The 19,440-nt window shown below is 42.6% G+C and overlaps 1 protein-coding gene across 26 annotated transcripts in view; it reads left to right on the top strand.

The window, feature by feature from the left end:
- The window catches only part of PPP1R9A (protein phosphatase 1 regulatory subunit 9A), a 144,314-nt gene that overhangs the window by 114,548 nt on the left and 10,326 nt on the right, over positions 1–19,440 (top strand). For 16 of the 26 annotated variants that reach the window (XM_083705197.1, XM_083705201.1, XM_083705220.1 and 13 more), the window contains 8 exons: positions 1,425–1,654; positions 2,656–2,752; positions 3,837–4,008; positions 9,701–9,858; positions 10,380–10,671; positions 14,648–14,735; positions 14,843–14,920; positions 15,836–16,037. In XM_083705197.1, coding sequence (XP_083561323.1) covers positions 1,425–1,654; positions 2,656–2,752; positions 3,837–4,008; positions 9,701–9,858; positions 10,380–10,671; positions 14,648–14,735; positions 14,843–14,920; positions 15,836–16,037 — 1,317 coding nt within the window. The remainder of the gene's footprint in view (positions 1–1,424; positions 1,655–2,655; positions 2,753–3,836; positions 4,009–9,700; positions 9,859–10,379; positions 10,672–14,647; positions 14,736–14,842; positions 14,921–15,835; positions 16,038–19,440) is intronic. The other 10 variants (XM_083705209.1, XM_083705211.1, XM_083705204.1 and 7 more) reach the window with 1 other exon arrangement.

Here is a 19,440-nt window from a genome sequence, read left to right on the forward strand (position 1 = left end):
TGAGCCAAAGGTATACCCACTTTTCCCTGGATTTCCTAGTGATTTCTCAAGGCCAGGAGTTGTGAACCTTTAAAGCTAGAACCATATTTGGCATGAATGCATTTAGACTGAGGTGTTTAAATACATAACCTACTATAAAGGGGTGTATGGAGTGTTAGGGAAGGGGTGGGGGGCACGTTGGGCTCCTTCTTTGTTTGTCCACCTTTGGTGTGTCCCGTCCCCCCCCCCCCTCACATTCAGCTCTTTCATATGGCTCCTAGAAGCTGACAGCACCCCAGGAACGGCTTCAACTTGCCGACTAAACCAGGTGAGGGTAGCCAAGGGGCCTTGACAGACTCTGGCAGATTGAGTGGCTGAGAGCAAGAGTGGGTCCAATGGTCAAGAAGGCAATTTCTGCACCTGCTGTAGAGGGAAGTGAGGGGCAGATGGGGCTCTTCAACTTGGCAACATAGCCCATTTAGGAGAAGGAAAACTCTGATCCTAAACCTCCACTGCTTTGCGGGATATCTTGGGGAGAAGAAAGGGCTAAGGAGTAAATTCTACACTAATCCGGAGTGGGATCCCTAAGGCGGTTGGATGGCACCTTGTATTCTGCCTTCTGGCAGCCAAGCAGGTGCCCAGCATCTTGCTCTGCTTTCCTTTGGACCACACCAGCGAGGCCGAGAGGTGGGGTCCTCTCGTCTGGGCAGCTCAGGACCGCCATACTCACTGCCCAGGGTTGCATCTCAGGGAAGTCACTTTGGTGCTGCTAATGCAGCAGTTTGGCTTCACTCCCCCCCCCCCCCGAGGCACCCCCTATTGTCTCTCGACACAGACAGATGCCAGCAACAACTATAAAAGGCAGATGATTAGTTATTACACACCACTTTATAGCTATGAAAGCTGTTAATAGAGAAGCTTCTTCCAACAACTGTAAATACTCTTCAAGTAGGAAGCAAGTGTTCTGCCTATGGTAATGTTGCACAATAAATTTGTCAAAATATGCTTCATTTTATCTCTGTATGACTAATTTCCAGTTTGCCTTGTTTAGACACATGGCAAACTTTTGGGGAAAATAATAATAATACAAGCAGTAGTGTGTTCATTTTAAAACTGCAGAAACCTAGGTGGATGCAAGGTGGATGATTATTCATTTAGCCTTAATGTAGTCTAGAAAGTTCTTTAGTGCTCTGAAATTATTACTGTTCTGAACATTATTGTATGCAAGGATAGCCAACATGGTGGGCTGCAGATGTTGTTGGACCCCAACTCCCACCAGCCCTGTTGCCAGTGATAATGGAAGCAGGAGTTCGGCAGCATCTGGAGGGGGCATCTCATTGGTTATACCTGCCATATAACAATAGCACTAGGCTGTTGTTCCTCATGCATGTTACTTTGAACCAACTGTACCTGAATGTAAAAGCATCTGCCTTCCTCTTTCAAAGCTGCAGACAGCTGAGAATGAGAAAGTAAGGTGGGAGCTGGAGAAGAATCAGCTTCAGCAGAACATTGAGGAGAATAAGGACAGGATGATGAAGCTTGAGAGCTACTGGATTGAGGCACAGACCCTATGTCACACCGTCAATGAACATCTGAAGGAAACGCAGAGCCAGTATCAGGCACTGGAGAAGAAATACAATAAAGCCAAGAAACTGATTAAGGACTTTCAGCAAAAGTAAGCATGAACTGAGACGCAGGTTCAGGCAAAATTTCTCAATCTGTGTAGCATAGGCATGCAGAGAGCCAGAGAAATAAACCACAGTCCCTGACTTACAACATTTGGCTACAGACCATGGTTTGCTTGGGCTGAAACAAGCCACAATCTCCATATGATCTAGGAAGCTGCCTTAGACTGAGTCAGACCATTGCTGCACCTTGCTCAGTGTGGTCTAACCCTGACTTGTACTGGCTCTCCAGTGTTTCAGACAGACGTCTCACCTAGTCCTGCCTGGAGAAGCCAGGAATTCAACCTAAGGCCTTCTACATGCAAAGCAGATGCTCTACCACTGAGCTAGAGTCCTTCCCCTGCTGGCCTACAGTCTTTAATTCTCAGCCAGGAATTGTGACTTATTTCTCCATTGTGTTAGCAGGAAGTAGCAAAGAAGGCAAGATCAGCCCTCTTTGGATGTGCAAAGTGGGCCAGAGCTTAAACCTTCTAAACATATATTACCACTCTGGGTTAAATCTCTAAATGTGTAAAAAATGTATACTTCCTAATAGGTTTATTCATAGCTTTCCAGATCTTTGTATCTGTACCTTTAAAGAGATAAAACAAGAGTGGTAAAATGAAAGAGGATTTAATTCCAAGGACACACGCACGCACACACACACACGCCAACCCACCACTATATTATCTGTGCACGTGCATAATAAATTTATAAGCCTGATTTTAATAACGTGTATTTATTTAGTTTTGCCACTTTCACTGTGGTGATTAACAACTATTCATAAAGCAAACAAGAGATAATTCAGGTTAATCTCCTACGATGTAGCTTCAGCTTATTCATTTTAATATAAAGGTATTTGCTCCGCACATCCTCCCTCTTGCTGCTGCATTCTCATTATTATCAGGTCTTATCAAGACAATACATACTGAAGTGTAGCAGTCCATCAATTTTTTTCAATACCTATCGCAACTGACTCTTGTTCTAACCAGCAAATATATTTTTCCCTAAGAGAACTTGAGTTCATCAAGCGACAAGAGGCTGAAAGGAAAAAAATAGAAGATCTGGAGAAAGCCCACTTTGCAGAAGTTCAAGGTTTACAAGCTCGTGTAAGTAATTTTCAGTATTTTAGTTTATTTCATGACTTTATTTTGGAAGTGTTGTTGCCTTTTAGGAGTAGGTGTGGCTATAGGGATGTTCACATGCTGCATTCAGTGAGTGCACACCTCTGTACACAAATAGTTGACAGCTGTATCTTTGTATAGTTATTCACATGTAAGGTTAAAGTAGTGTACAGCCTGTCTGCCTATGCGAACAGTAGGTGAGCTGTTCAGATGAACATGTGTCCACCAGATCAACAAGCCTGTTACAAATGTTTTAAATAAGCAGACAAAAGTACTATACTGCATGGGGATTATCATTGCATTGCAACAGGGTAGCACAAAGCAACCCATGATATATAGTTTACCAATACACAGGTCGAGTATAGGCATAGGCAAACTCGGTCCTCCAGATGTTTTGGGACTACAACTCCCATCATCCCTGACCACTGGTCCTGTTAGCTAGGGATGATGGGAGTTGTAGTCCCAAAACATCTGGAGAGCCGTATTTGCCTATGCCTGGTATATTAACAGTACAAAATGTCTGTGTGGTACTAAATACATGCATGGTAGTGGTTCTGTTCATCTGATGAAGTGAAAGGGTTTTTTAATCGTATTTTTCCAAGCATAAGTTGACCCCTATTGTTTTAAACCCAAAATTAAGAAAATGAAACCCTAAAACAAAGGTGAAAATCGAGCAAACTGAGCTGAGGAAGGTGGTGAGCGGGCTGGGGGCAGGATGGGAGTTTGAGAGGGGAAGAGGAAAAAAAGGAAAGAAGGGCAAGGAGAGGTAGCTGAGGCAGCTCTCAGTGGTGGTGGCAGCAGCTGCTCTCGATTCAGTGGTCGAGCCAGCAGGGGCTTCAGGAGACGGGGGGGGGGGGGAGAAAGGGGAACGGCAGCAGGAGGTACCGCCTTAGCCCGCCCAAGCCAAAATCCCGGACATATGCTTAAATATTTAAAAAAATTCCGCTGGTTGCTATGTTCCATGTACAAGACAGCCCCCAATTTTCTACTTTTTTTAAAAAAGCAAAAAACCTCAACTTATACACGGTATTTTATTTATTTTGCTAATCGTTAACTTCATTTGTCCTAGATCAGAGAACTGGAAACAGAGGTTTTCAGGTTACTGAAGCAAAATGGGAGCCAAGTTAACAATAACAACAACATTTTTGAAAGGCAAACATCCCTTGCAGAAGTCTCAAGAGGCGATGCCATGGAAAACCTTGATGCAAAGCAAGTGTCTTGCCTGGATGCCTTAAGTCAAGGTTTGTTTGAACCAGATGATAAGCTTGAAGATTGCGTTGTTTCTGTGTGACGTAGTTGTAATGACTTAAATGTTTTCGGACGTGGTAAGCCGTATACCATGCTTTACTGTGTACAAGTCAGTTGTGCACCCTTTGTTCCTTCTCAGTTGTACTTGGGAGAAATAGGTCATGATCCCTTACATAGTGTTAGTTCTGAACCAGGGACCATTGATTGTTTCACTCAAATCAACTATGGCCGGTAAGCCAAGGACAAACCTTTGCTTATCGTCATCCACTGGAGCCAACTCCAGGGGGCTGTGGGTTCTTTGGCACCCACAATAAAGTATTTGTGGGGCTGGGCCCCCACAAAGTCAGTGGGCAAAGCTGAAACCCATCATTGCAGGCATCCACAATCTTTGGCGTGAGATAGCACCTATGTCATCACCATTTGTTTGGAGTGAAACAAAGCACAATCCCTGCTTCAGACATAATGCATTCAGGCATGACACTAAGCCAGGGATTGTGGTTGGTATGACTGGGGCGAAGTGAAGCAGTCACCAGTGACGTGAATATGGTGATGGTTGATGGCTCTCTGTGACATAAAAATGTGGCCAGTGTAATGTACGATGTGGTGACCCATCTGTAATACTATCATACATAATTTCATAATGCCTGTAAAAGCACATGTATTCCGTTCAGTTATATTTTTATCCCCGTTCATTGTTGACATTGCTAATAAAAAGGTTAAGAATATAAATCTATATCTCCTCTTCTATATCCCATATCTGGGGTTTTTTATGTTGTATAAAAGGTAAAGGTAAAGGTACCCCTGCCCGTACGGGCCAGTCTTGACAGAACAAAACATCACAATTTTCAAAAGGGGTCTTTTATGTGCAAAAATAAACAAATTGAATGTGTAAATGTATGAACGTGTCTCTCTCTCTGTGTTGATAGATAAATATGTACAGTTTACATGTACAAACAAATGTATTTGGGCCAAAATAGATCAGTGTGCAGTCATCCAAGTGCCAAAAGTACATGAGGACTGCCATTCTCTCCCCTAACATGTCACCACTAGCTTTCCTTTAGTCCTTTTATCACACTACTTTTCTCTGATCTGTCCTGAATATGGAACATGACTGAGGAAAAAACTCCTGCAGGAAGTAAGTCTCAGTGTGTGATTTTGGCAGATCCACACTTCAACACACATCTGCCATCTTCATATGTGGACACAAATCCCCATATGTGTATGAGAACCTCCATCATAGGAGCAGCGTATCTGCTTGTACGGCCCTTTGCTGGTTATGCATAGGCTTTCGACTGTGGCTGTACCTTAATAGATTCTTTATAATGTTCTTTTAGCGAATGCCCTTGGCATGTAGGTTTTTAAAGAGAGGAAATAAGAACAGAATGTTGTGATGTTGAGGGTGTACACAAGTCTCTAGAACTGAGTGCTCTGATGTTCATTGCAAATAAGTCCATCATGACAACTGGAGTAGTAAATCTCGCTGCTCTGCTAACAGAACTGCAAGTGTGTAATGGGACTCTTCATTAAAGGCCCTGGTTTTGAGGTCACTTCATGGCACATAAGCACTTTCTACAAAGGAAACAATGTGAAACTTTTGTGCAGTGGTAGGCCCATCACATTTCATTGTCCATATACATTCTGGGAAAGCTTAATTTGCTATAGCACGCTATGGCATTTCCCCATCTACATGCTGTTTCCTACACAAAAAAAGTGTTTTCCATGTCAAGAATGCATATTGTGTGAAGTGAAGGTATTGCCCACAACCCTTAGTTAAAATTCCATCATATCTGTGTGATTGAAGTGTCCTATGGATATCTGTGAGCAAATGCAGTATAGCTAGGGCCAAGCTTTTACTTAAACTTTTGATAGATGAAAAATAGGAATAGGGAGACAGAGGCCAGAGGCCTTCCAAAGATTGGTGGACTCCAAGTCCCATCAGCCCCAGCCCAGGAATTGTAGTTCAAGAATAGCTAGATGGCCACAGGTTCCCCTTTTCCGTATAATGCAAAATGTTCAAAAAATAGCTGTTGGAGACCATCTATCAGGCTGATTTTTTAAATTTTTTTTTTTTGAGAAATAGGGAGTATTTTCTTAGCCTATGGCAACTCCGTAGGGCGTTCTGAGCCATGAGACCATTGTGCAATTCAGGCAAGAAGCAGCTGTTGCAAGAAATGTTAAGCATTTGACTAGGAGCAGGAAGTATCTCGTTCCTCCTCTGCTCCTTAAGAAATATACACTTTATTTAGATGTGTGTTAGAAACTGCTAGTTGGTCTCTCGACTCCTCCCCTTCCAAGGAAATGATAATAGATATCCTCCTCTGATGTTTCAGAGTGTGGTAATGCAAGATGGTGGGAATCCTCATGGACAGTATTGTGCTCTAAATGCATGATTTAATCCTATTTCAAAGATGGAATGAATTGCTTGATAGTGAAGTCTTACAGCCTGTGTGTGTGTGTGTGTGTGTGTGTGTGTGTGTGTGTAGTGAAGAGAGAATCCTAGATTCCTGTAAAATCGCAAAAGCTTGCAACAGTTATACCAATAACTGAATGTGGCCTCTGCCCAATGTGATGACAAGTTATGCAATGGAGGCAGATTTTGATTCTAATCTGAATAGCTCATTTTGGAACCTGGGTCTTGTTGCTGCCCCATGCCACTTCCCTGGGGCCACTGCCATTTTCTATTCTATAACACCATTTTGGAAGAGGCGGCATACATGCTATGATTAATGCTATAATCCTCTGTCCATAACCTGCTGGCTTGAAAGCCTTGCCGTGTTTGTTTTCTTAAAGCAACTTTTAAAAAAAGAAAGTACCATGCACATAAATGTGGTGCTTTTAAAATGTCAGTAGCAATGCAGTTAATTCTGTAGTTTCAAATTTCTTAGGAAAGCTTTTGAGTGAATGCCACAATGTATCATGTTACTATTTACTTAGCGGGTTAGTTATAAAACTTCCTCCTTTGTCACCCTTCTGTTTGGCACATTACTCTGAGCGTATTTCATGGAAAATAGACTTCATAGATGCGTAACCCTGAAGAAAGAAGGTAGGAGCAAAGAATTAGTTTAGGCTGCAATCCAAAAGGGTTCACGTATAACCAACATTTTTAGGTAACAACAACCCTGAATTACTGTTTGTTTTGATGCTGCTTCTTAGAGCAGCCAGACTTCTGCCTGAACTCCTGTACATTCACAAAGTATTTTTCGGAGTCAGGGTGAAAAACACTATGTGTGCAGTGTTGGAGAAGAGACCACAACTCAGTGGCAGAACATCTGCTTTGATTGCATGTCCAGGGCAGCATGGCACCTGGACACGCAATGCACCCTTTCTGGAATCCTGGGGAACCACTACTGAGCTGGGTAGCTTCCTGTGACTGCCCTAATTGCAAAGTCCCCAAACTGCTCTTTGCACCTGAGATGGTTTATTAAAGCACAATTGAAGCAGCAAGAGGGACAATTTTTGTAGAGGAGAATTGAGTGTGTGAACACACCCCAATATGTATTGCTGATTTTCACCTGACTTCTTCCCTCTGCCCCATTGGGTTGTTGCTGTTCTCTTTATATTAATCACGCTGAAATATTCACTTGGCAAAATAAGTTAGGGTAATTCCTGTTAACCTATTGCGTTTGTTCCTGAATCTTCTTGACTATAAATAATTGCTTCAGCATAATTGCCTTCAGGAGTTAATTCTCTCCTGCCCCTCCTTTTAAATTGAAATCCTCTCTAAGTACTCTTTGTGAGGCATTAAGGCTATTATTGTTTCAAACACCTTATGAAGATCTTTTGGACTTAGGTAACCATAGTGACACAAAAGGGTACATGCTGATTCCATTTGCGCAATCAGCGGCAAAAGTCTCAGCTGACTCTGTCAAAACCATGTTTATGCCGATCGGGTCCCATCTTGCCTGTGTACTTACTTTGAATACTTTGGCTTCACCTAATGGATCAGGTGTTTTTTTAATATGGAGGGGTACCAGTATTGGTTATATAAGCCTATTTGCAGCTGCTTCCCATAGGATATAATTACATATGTACTTCTATTACAAACTGAGGGGCAAGCTAGACATGATATCAGTTGCAAGATCACAATTAACATGCTTGATTTTTAACATTTAAATCGCAACGAAAGGGTGCATGTGATCAGGACTCCAATTTGTGAGGAGATAAACCCTCTCCCTGCACACACATGTGAACTGTGATCCATTTGAAAACCACACCCTCCTCCTAAAGCAGCTATTTGCACTTAGAGGGCTACAGAGTATGGCAAAGGATTAACAGACATCCCTACACACTGTTGAACAAATCTTGATCTCCTGCCCACTATTTTTTTTTTAACAACTAGGTACAAATTTATATGAATGAAGTTGTTGTGACTTCTCTCATGGAATGCTGGGAAGTGTGTTTTGTTGATGATTCTGCAAATTCTGTGAAAATATCCTAATACAGTGTACTTTGATCTCCAGGTGTCATCTCCAGGCATAATTCCAGGCGAGGGATTATGGGAGCTATGATCCAATAAAACCTAGGGACCAAAGTTTGAGAAACACTGTATTCCCTCACTGATCTACAGCTCCCAGGGTTCTTTATCTTTCCGTGGGTCATCATTGAGAAGGTGGCTTGAGGTGTTTTGGCACCTGGGGCAAAATACCCCACTGCTGCCCCTGTGATGGGAGTGGGGCATGAGGCTCTGCAAGGACTTCCTCTCAAGAAGCCCTTGCAAAGCCTTGCCACCCTGCCGAGTTGGGGCAGGGAGATTCAGCAAATGGTTCTTAAGGAGAAGCTTTCACCGAATCTCCTCCTTCACACCCAGAGACTTGCCTCTGCAAGGCCTTCTGCACAGTTTTAGAATACACAAAAATTGGTAGCTCCCAAGTTAACAAAGAAAGTGACCATGGCAATCCCCAAAGGAAATAAACAATCAAATTAACTTAATAACCATGACAAGGAAAAGGTCTAAAATCACTAGACAATATAAACAATTAGTGGATATTTTTTTCAATTATCAAAACAGGTGCCTGATTTAAGGTAAAACAATTTTTGTCTTCATGTGGCCAGGACCAAAGCAGAACAGAACATCATTTGCCAGTTCCAAATCAGCAGCTGCATTTTTTAAATCTGTCTGGTTCTATGTCCGAATGTAGGTCAGTGTAGAGGTGCACTCTGTGTGTCATATCCTCACCTCTTTAGCTATTACATCATATGCAGGTGTGTGAGCATAGATGGGATGGTACTGTGGCTCTTGAGTGCTTATAATTTTAAGAACCAAGGGTTGCTTACAGTTCTTCTTTAAGCATGAATCTTCTTAGCTCTGACTTCTGTTTTCATATATACTATCTTAAGAAGTGTCATACTGGCAAGGTAGCTGTCTTAAACCACCACACTGAACTAAACTGCCCATCAACTAGCTGTACTTTATAATACAATGGTTTTCTATTTCGCTTTCCATGGGTCCTCCTGAGGCTTCAGCATCTTCTGGTGCTCGTATTTCCATGCAGCAGCTCCAAGGTTGTACACAATCTGATGACAACAAAGGGACAATGGTTTCCACTGAAATAAGGGCATGACATTTTGATCAACGTGTATGAAAATACGGCTTGATTTGTATAGAATTGCAGACTGTATCTCTCCAGATAGTGGCATGTTTAAATGCAGGTCGTGATTTTCTATTCTCTCTCTCTCTCTCGAAAGATTTTAATGAAGCAGTTCCCGAGACAGAAAGGCTGGACTCAAAAGCACTGAAGACTCGAGTTCAGCTTTCAGTGAAGAACAAAAGGTCAAGACCAACTAGAACAAGACTGTATGACAGTATCAGCTCCACAGATGGAGAGGACAGTCTTGAAAGAAAGGTGATTCTTCTCTTCCCCCCCCCCCAACCTTCTCATCAGTTGTTTCCTTTCACCATGCTCCCTCCCTGGCAGTGTTTACTAATTTGTGATGAAAATGTACAATGAAAGAAAGTATTTCTTCTCCCAATTTGAAGGTAAAACACCTGTGTTTTTTAGCAGTTTCAAGACTTCTGATTTAATTTTACACACATTCTGATGTGCTGTCTTTCATTATTTCCTCTTCGCCCCCTCAATATGTTATTAATTCTTTTTATTCAAACCCAACCGAGTTGATGCTTAGCAGGTAATTTTATTTAGATTCAGAGAGCTTGAAATGCTAATCCTTGCGAAGGAAATGGTTACAAATGGAAAGCAGATAAGGTAAAAGCTTAACGGTGCAAAATTATTGGAATAGTTCTCCAAAAGGAGATACGGGATGGAAAGCAGGTGCCGAAGAGGTGAACTTGCGCTTTCGAAGTAACTCGCTGTGTGGTTGGTTCCTGAAATGCCATAATCTGCTTCACAATCTCTTATATCAACAGCCTTCGCGCAGTTACGGTAGTCCCATGCACATTACCAAACCACCTCTGCCTATGTGTATGAGAGCCTCCTCACCAGCATCAGATTCTGGTGCTTCCTCCCTTTCCCCCGTGGCTAGCAGTGCAACGTTTGCATTTGACAACGTAACTGGAAACCAGGACGAAGTGCGGCCGTACACGAGTGGTGTATGTTCCCATGGAGATACTCCACTCTCCTCACCTTCAAAATCCTGTCTGAGCTACGAAGCTTCACCTGTGCATCATCCAACCAGCAGGAGTATCTTCCATGATGAAGGTATAGCTGTGATTTTGCATGCTGCTGCGTCACTTTTCTCGCTATATGCAATGAGTTCAGTTGTTGGTGGTTGTGTCCTTCTGTCGCCTCCCAGAGAGGGTCACCTGGCTCCCAACACTACGGTACCAGGCGAATACATTAGATACCAGGCGAATACATTTTTGTTTTCACAGGCCTTTTAAATTTAATGATACATGTCGGTGTTCATAGATATTTGCTAGATGTTTTATGTTGATTTTAAGTTGCTGTCTTCGTGTTGGTTTTACTTGTCTTTTATTTATATGTGATTGGTTTAAGGGGTCAAATATTGTACTGTAGTTTGCATTTTTAGTTATGTGCAAACCACCCAGAGAACTCAGTTATATGGCTGGTAGATAAATGTAATTTTAAAAAAGTGGTCATAAATTAAGGTTCCAACAAAACATTTTACGCACTTCCCTAATTAGAAAGTCTGGTTTTCTCCTCTTTGTCATTCTGAGCTTTTAAACCGTTTAGTTAAAACCATTGCTTTTTTTCTAAGGCTGATTTTGGAATGAGTGAGTTGGGAGATACAATTAGAATATGTCTCAGTTATTTTAAACATTTGCAAATTTCTGTGAAATACAGTCTTTGCCTTAAATCAAGGGCACACAATTTAGTTTGGGGAGAACTTATTTTAGATTTGTTCTGAAACCTTGCAAAGTACAGGAATTCACATTCTGTGAGAGAAGGTCCAGTGCTTTTGTATCTAATTGTGGTTGATGTTTCAGAGAGGGATTGAATCGATGTATTGCACTTCAGAAGTGAAGGTGGTACAAAAGCTTGTGTTTTAGTTTGTCTGCCATGTTCATGGAAAAATACATAGCTCAAGGAAATTCTTGCACATATACAGCTCTCAAAGTATGATCCAGAACATAGGGAATCGTCTTATGCCAGGCTGACAAAAACTAGTGGATTGTGACACCCCCCACACTCTGAATTGTGTGAATTGGTGCCTCAGTGTGTGTGGGGGGGGGGGTTGTAGTATAAATATAGAGTCTTGAACTCAATTATTGTTCTTCCTTTGTATTCATCATCTCCTTTGTTCCTAATAACTCACATACACAATCAGAATTGCTCTCAATGACCCCACTCAAGCAAGAATCGCTTAATAATGATTATTCCTCAATAATGTTTAATCACTGGAGAATCCCATGTTTTTCCCGCCAGGAGTGTTATACAAGCAGCATTAAGTGTAAAAGCATATTTTAATGAATATGTTAGAATCAAAGTGAAACCATTTGCTTCAGCATAGAAATATTTGAATGGATTAAGACCTCTTTTGCAAGTGTTTCTAATTGGGGCACAGCAATTCTGTGCTCCAGTAGGAACCATTTGATAATTAGAAAGTTTCCCCCTCCTTTTCTTTTACAATACAATGCAAGAGATTGGGGGGGTCATTTTCAGCCTGGGGGGCCTCATTTCCCCTTAGGCAGTCTTCCAGGGACCATGGGCAACAGGTGTGACTTGCCTTCATGCAGAAGGCTGCAGGGCAGCCACGCACCAGCCCACGGTTTCTAGACAGGCAACTCCCCATTTATGTAGCAATGTGTGTTTAAGTGAAATCGCATATATTTGAAACACCATTGAAAAAGCCGGCAAACTACTAAACCTCTGGAAACCCTTTAAAAACCTTTGAAAAAACCAAAAATCCATCGAACTCCACCACAATTGTTCTCTCCAAACCTCCTTGCTCAAACTCCCAACTCTCTGTAGGCCTCAAAGGTTGGTGCAAAGGCTCCTGCAATTGCACTTTCAAAGGTTTGTGGGATTGCTGGGTGCTGTTTTGTGCCATTTTTGTGCTCTTTTAGGGGCGTTTTTGCTCCTTTTCCGTGCCACTTCTGTGTTCACGGTGATGCACAGCCGTTCATACCTTGAATGCGCCTAAGTGGGGACTTGCCTGTACTTGCATCTCTCCAACCAGGCAAGCGAAAGTACTGTTCTTGGGCATGTTCCACTGTTCAAGGACACATTCAGCCGGGCAGAGAACAGAAGGCTGTGGCTAGGGACAGGGGGGCACAACTGAGGAGAGTCCTGTGAGTCAGCTAGAGAGGCCTGGAGGGCTCCTTTTGGCACCCGGGCCTGCTAGCAGAGGAATACATTATACTTTTGATGTCAATCTCCTACTCAGTAAATTCAGCACAAGCACAAGACTGTTTCAACTCCAAGCCCTTTCCTAGCAGTCTAATGTAACCCCAAGGCCCCCTGACAGTCACAGAGCCGTCAGATGTATTAACCCCATTAGGCGTGTGGCATCTTGCCAGAAGGGGACATTTGCAGTCCACACGGGCGCATGTGTGCACATAGCAGATTCTCTGCATCCCCTCTGTTGTTTTAAAATACCTTTTTGTTACGTTCCCCTAGATTTATATAGTTTGCTTGCTCTTGTTAACACGGGAAGTTTGCCCTTCGTGATTTAAAAGCCTTTCTGCATTTCTCACCCCGGGGGAGGTTTCAAAGTGCACTATAAAAATAGCAGTACATTTGTAACAGCGCAAAGACACCTTCTGACCAGGAGGCTTTTCACCTCTTTGTTTCTGGAAAGCAGCTGCTTGCTGTGCATCAAAGGGTGTTTTTGAGGCTTCCACAGCATTCAGGGCTGGCTTGTTGGGTGGCAGGTTTGCTGTTGGGGAGGAAGGGACTTTGAAGCCCATGTGTTGCTGTGGAGTATTGCACCTCTTTGGGTCCTGGCTTGCATGTCTGTATGCAGACATGCTCATTTCCTCGCATCTCTTCCTGAAAAAATTACCAGTAACATCTATCGCAACTGGGTTATTTGCTTAGAGCTGCGAATAGCTGGTATACAGAAACGGAGCTTCTCTCTACATTAAAAAAAGAAAGAAAGAAACATGGGCCCTGAATTTTACATTAGCAGCATCAATACTAATTAGCCATTGCAGTAGATAGCACTGAAATGTGTCTTAATCTTTCTGTCTTTTCTTGTATTTTTCAATGTTATGCAGGCACACATTATCACTGCACATTGTATTTCCTTTTACTCCAGTTTTCTTTGGACTTTTAATTACTTACGAACTGTAAGCTTTTGTATGTATGTATGTATGTATGTACATGTACAGTGGTGCCTTGCAAGACGAAATTAATCCGTTTCGCGAGTCTCTTTGTCTTGCGGTTTTTTCGTCTAGCGAAGCACAGCTATTAGCGGCTTAGCGGCTATTAACGGCTTAGCGGTTTAGCGGCTATTAGCGGCTTTAAGAAAAAGGAAACAAACTCGCAAGAACTCGCAAGATGTTTCGTCTTGCGAAGCAAGCCCATAGGGAAATTCGTCTTGCGGAACGACTCAAAAAAGGGAAAACTCTTTCGTCTTGCGCATTTTTCGTCTTGCAAGGCATTTGTCTTGCGAGGTACCACTGTATGTATATATATACATGATAAATTAGCAAGTCATCCACAGCCCTTTTGTTGGGATTGAATGGTGTCAAATAGGCAAGTAAGCTACATGAAGAATTTGAGACGTAGTTGAGATTTTTCTAGTGATTGTGCAAAAACAAGAACTGATTGTTGCCCAGGGTTATGATCTAAAGAATCTACTACTAGCACAGAGGGAAGATTCTCATGCGACCTTCTTAAAAATGTTTTCACTACAGCAGTTCCCACTGCCTAAGAAGCAAGCCACAGTTCAGTTTAACAAGCTGCTTGTCTCTTCAGCTGTTAAACGTCAACAAAGGTTTTGACCGAACCTGATGACCCTCTCTGTATGCAAATACAGATTTTTAGATTACAGCAAAGGTCTTTCCTAACAGACATATGGTCCATACATTTGCGGTCAACGTTTTGTCTTGTTTGAATAATAAATGTTCAACTTGTTATGATTTTGGGGGGTTGTGTGTGTGTGTGTGTACGTGAATTTTTCTGGATGCAAAAACAAAGTGCTGTTTTAATGGTAAAACACAAATGGCTATAATGAACTGTGTTTTTTTAATGTACAAATATGTCCTAGATGGTGCCACAGGTATACAATCCCCAAGAACATCCAGCCCTTCTACGGGGCATATAAGGACAATAAAACAAAAGTTTGTGGACTTGGGGTAAGCATTGATTTCTCATTAACTAAAATTAAAACCTTTTTAAAAAAATTAAAAAATAAATGGTGTACTACCTTTTGGACACTCTTTTGACTCTTTTAACGTTGTAGGGCTCCCTTGAGAAGGAGTTCTAACAAAGGCAAGAAGAGGAGGGAGAAGGAAGCAATTAGGGTCTCTACTGGCTGCAGGTATGAGTGAATAGCATGGGTATAACCAATTTCAGGCCCAAATAAGTCCTACTGTGTTGGGTGGAACTTTCTTGCTCATAAGTGTGCGTTGGATTGCAGTCTTACTGTCTTCCAGCCTTCAAGCTGTGTAATTTACACAAGCCCCATATAGAGAGCACTGCAAAAGTCCAGACTAGTTGTAACCAAGGCACCAACAATAAAGGCTAGAGCTGCCCCCCCCCCCCCGGCTACAGTTGCAGCCAGCAAACTATCTGTGGCTGGTAAAAAAAGAAAGTGCTGCATCTCTTGCAACATCTTACTTCATAGTAGCTTTAGTTAATATGTTTAGGACTACCAAAATAGCCTGTACAGTGGTACCTCGGGTTAAATACTTAATTTATTCCGGAGGTCTGTACTTAACCTGAAACTGTTCTTAACCTGAAGCACCACTTTAGCTAATGGGGCCTCCTGCTGCTGCCGCGCCGCCAGAGCACGATTTCTGTTCTCAACCTGAAGCAAAGTTCTTAACCTGAAGCACTATTTCTGGGTTAACAGAGTCTGTAACCTGAAGCGTATGTAACCCAAGGTACCACTGTACAGTGAAGAACAGTTAATATTTCAGGCAATAGCTGAATAGCATGAAATTATTATTCTTTGCTGTATAGTTGATGGTAGGTTTTTACTACTTTGTGCTGCCTCATAAGATGTACTGTATGCGTTCCAGTTACAGGTAGGTAGCCGTGTTGGTCTGCCGTAGTCGAAACAAAACAAAACAAAATAAATCCTTCCAGTAGCACCTTAGAGACCAACTAAGTTAGTTATTAGTATGAGCTTTCGTGTGCATGCACACTTCTTCCTTTACTTTTTTTTTGTCTGCGGTGACATTATAGTTTTTAAAAGTCTAATCTATGTGCATTACTACCTTGTGTTAAACAGGACAACTAAGGAGCTGCTGGAGTGCTCAGCAAGTAGAGTGTCTTTAATCAAGCGGTCCTCCTCTCTCCCACATAGTCCCATTCCATTTGCATGCTATGGAGAGAGCAGCAGGAGATCCAATTCTTCCAGCAATCTGCCTTCACCTACCAGCTCAACTGATCCTTCCTCTGAAAATCTAAGTCCAGCTAAAAAGGGGTCCAAGGTAGAAAATGCAAAGTACCTCCTCCCCAGTGCATGGAGTGGCTTAAGCGAGGTTGCTATTACTGGCTTAACGCAAAGGATCTGTGTTATAGTAACTGCAAGCAACGTGTTCATTGTTCAGCAAAAATGTGATATGAGCATTCCAGGTTGTCTTCTGTGTCTCTTCAATGAATGTTATCAGAGTAATTTATATGCTAGTGTCAAACTGCCAAGTTCAATGTGGGCTTGATGCCAGCATATATAGCTGGACAGTCTTTGTTCGGACTTTTTAATGAACTTGCTTAATTTGTAGATGTGTAGGGGGGAGGGAACCATGGCAGGTAACTGCTGCAGCTCTTTGGCCTTCTTGGATGAAAATGAACCCATGGGAACCATAAGCATGAAAGAAAGGAAAGAGGGAATGTGCAACATGTAATGTTCGAAGTTGCTAAGGGGGGCAAGAGGGAACAGGAGGACCCACTGCCCTGTTAAAAGCCAATCAATGGATTTGCAAACCCAAATTGTAGGGGATACCCTCTTCTTTCCCAAAGCTTTTGTTCCATAAAATTACATTGAAGCTTTTTCATAATACAATACAATAAAAAAACCAAACTATTCTAAATGAAAACAAAAAGGAAAGAGAGAGACTTCCATGTTCCAGATCATGGTTTGAAGGCACATAATGCTGCAATCTTGCAGAAATTAAGCTTGTGCAAAGAACCCTCTCCTCCTGTAATATCCAGAAATTGTTGATTGGCATGGCCTCATTGCTCCAACATCCATTTTGCTTTAAAAAAAAAAAATCCTGCAATTTTTATTTTGTTTTATTTTTGCAAGTTCTCACCTAAAGTGCAAGTAAGTATTTTGAGCCACACTGAAATATGTTGCTTTGACTACCGCATTGATTGTAGGGTCAGCTTTAACACATCCCACTGGCACATTTTAAACAAAATGTTGCTGTTCCATCTCTTCATTTCTCTGTCATTCCTGCTCCTTTCACCAGACAAGATGTTCCTGTCAAGCATCTTGGGTATTACGTTTAATTCCATTTTGAAGTTCTTCTGAACTAAGAAAAATTGAATTGTTTAAAATGAATGTTGGTCCTTTTTTTCTTTTTAACGTGCTTGCATGTTGCTATTAGCATGGTAGCTTGCAAATAATATTTTGTACGGCAGTGTTACATGCTCCACATATTAGTCGTTTTCATCTCTGCAGCATTCCTTGAGAATCCTTTTGACCAATACGAGGGTGAAAATGAAATTCAGATAGTTTGTGTGATTGTTGTGCTCTGAAAACATGCCTTGGTCGGTGTGTAGCCAAGCTGAGACTGTCTCCACTGCAAGATGCTGTCTGCCAGTCAGTGTGAGAAATACTGAGCTGGGTTCTGCTCAATATAAGGCAGCTTCCTATGTTCTCCAGTGAAACAAAACCATATTACACATCTTCCATTCGTATTAATAAGGTCTGCATAGGCCACAGGTTTCACAGGTCTTTTATTGTTCTTTCCTGCACACTGCTTCTGTCCTTTGTAGAATGTGTGAACTGGACTTTTGTGTGTATGAACTGAACTTTTATGGGAGCAGCCAGAGAGAATTGTCAAGTTGTAATTGCAACCAAGGAGTTCAGAACCATAGCAAAACCATTGCATATTTGGTCATCTGTGTCCAGTGGGGATGAGTGCAAAAAGAACCTCATTTGAATAAAGCAGCATTTAAATGCATTTTAAAAAGGCAAATAAGTATAAATAGCAGGTAAATGAAGTCACCGTCTTTTACAAAGCAAAAGGGGGAAAGCTTAGTGCTGTAACTTGGCTTTTTTCATCTCTTTGTGAAAAGCATTTTCAGATCTTGGTTTCACCGATTCAGGGCATCACGTTTTACACGGTGACACACTTCTCTGTTATACACCATACAGCCCTTTTCAATTGAAACTGGTTAAATTACATGTTTGCTACAGCTCAGTGCTTAAATCAAATCATGGTCAGCATCCCTACTTCTGCTGTGTAGCTTTAAAGAAGCGGAGGCCCTGCAGAAAATATAAAATCCTGCTCAGACACCATATTTACTGTACGTTGCCTTGTGCTTTCTGTCTGCTCTTGCCTTTTCCTTGCTTCCTGTTTCAGTGTTTCTCGACAAAGGTTATGCTTGAAAACCAAGAAGAGATCCTCATTGAACTATCATGGTGCCAGCCTTTGCTTTTAACTCACTAGCTGTCAAGTAGGTGGTTACATAGCAAGTCCTCATGTTTCTGAAGCTACAGCTGTGTTCACCAGACCTGCGTAAAGCAGCACTGTAGACAAGCCCCCGCAACTGATTGTGGTCTGTGCAGCGAGTGCATAGCCACACTCTTGACCAGGGGTGCCAACTTGTCCCCCGCATTGAGGGTGTGTGGCCAAGTGACGTGTCATGTGACACTGCCCAGCATGTGCCAGGAGGGGGCAGGACGTGCAGAGGGCAATCTTTGCTGCCGCCTGGCTCCTGGGCTGCCAGGCCGGAGCTGGGGCACACAGGGGTTGGCGGCCCCCTGCCCCATAATATGGGGGGAGTTGGTGCCCCCTCTGCCCCCTATTCCCGGCGCACCTACTCCTGACAGCAGTATAGTTGTTGCTTACCTAGATGGGCCTGGGGTGGGAATAAGGCTAATGAAAGTGAGACCCTCCATCTGACACTCCCGCCAGTGCATCCACATGCACCCACCACTTCAGCCCCATCCAGGTAAGCAGCAGACATGCCAGTGTCAAGAGGACAGCTCCTTCCCAGCACAAAACCTCTCCATTCTTAAAAGTCTCCATGGAGAAAGACAAACGTTGGACAAATGGCTCAAGAGCAGTGACAGTGACAGAGATATTTAGGAAAGGAATTACTGCTAAGGTCAGACTACGTTTGATATTATCGTCTACCCCCCCGTCCACCCCCACCCCCACTTTTACTCAAATTCAGCAGCAGGCAGAATCACCAGGTTTCATGGGAAATAATAGAGTCAGAGTGCTTAGTCACCCAAGCCATATTTCATGTAAATCTCTCCCTAGGAGCTGTTGCTAGGCCAGCAAGCCCAACAGATGTGCCCGTCACGCTCAGAAAACACACCTGGGGTGATGTAAGGCAGTGGCGAGAGCAGGCACAGCATCTGAACCTTCCACCATCCCACTCCTTTGTAGGTCTGAAAACAGTGTGTGCGATAGAAAGGGGGCAGGGGGAGAGATTTTGGATCAGGAAAGCTGTTCAGGGGAAATCAGTTGAGCACCACAGCCACGATTGGGTGAGCAAATAGGCCGCCGCCCCTCCCATTCTGCACAGCTGCATTATTTGACTAATGAAAAAGTGTCGGGAGATCTTCATCGCCTCTAGTTCAGCCCAAAGCCTGACATTGGAGGCTTCCGGGGCTACGAAATGAACAACTAAATTTCAGGGCATGCACAGGAGGTT

The sequence above is a fragment of the Podarcis gaigeae genome (genome assembly GCF_964106915.1).
Source record: "Podarcis gaigeae genome assembly, chromosome: 12".
Classification (NCBI taxonomy): domain Eukaryota; kingdom Metazoa; phylum Chordata; class Lepidosauria; order Squamata; family Lacertidae; genus Podarcis; species Podarcis gaigeae.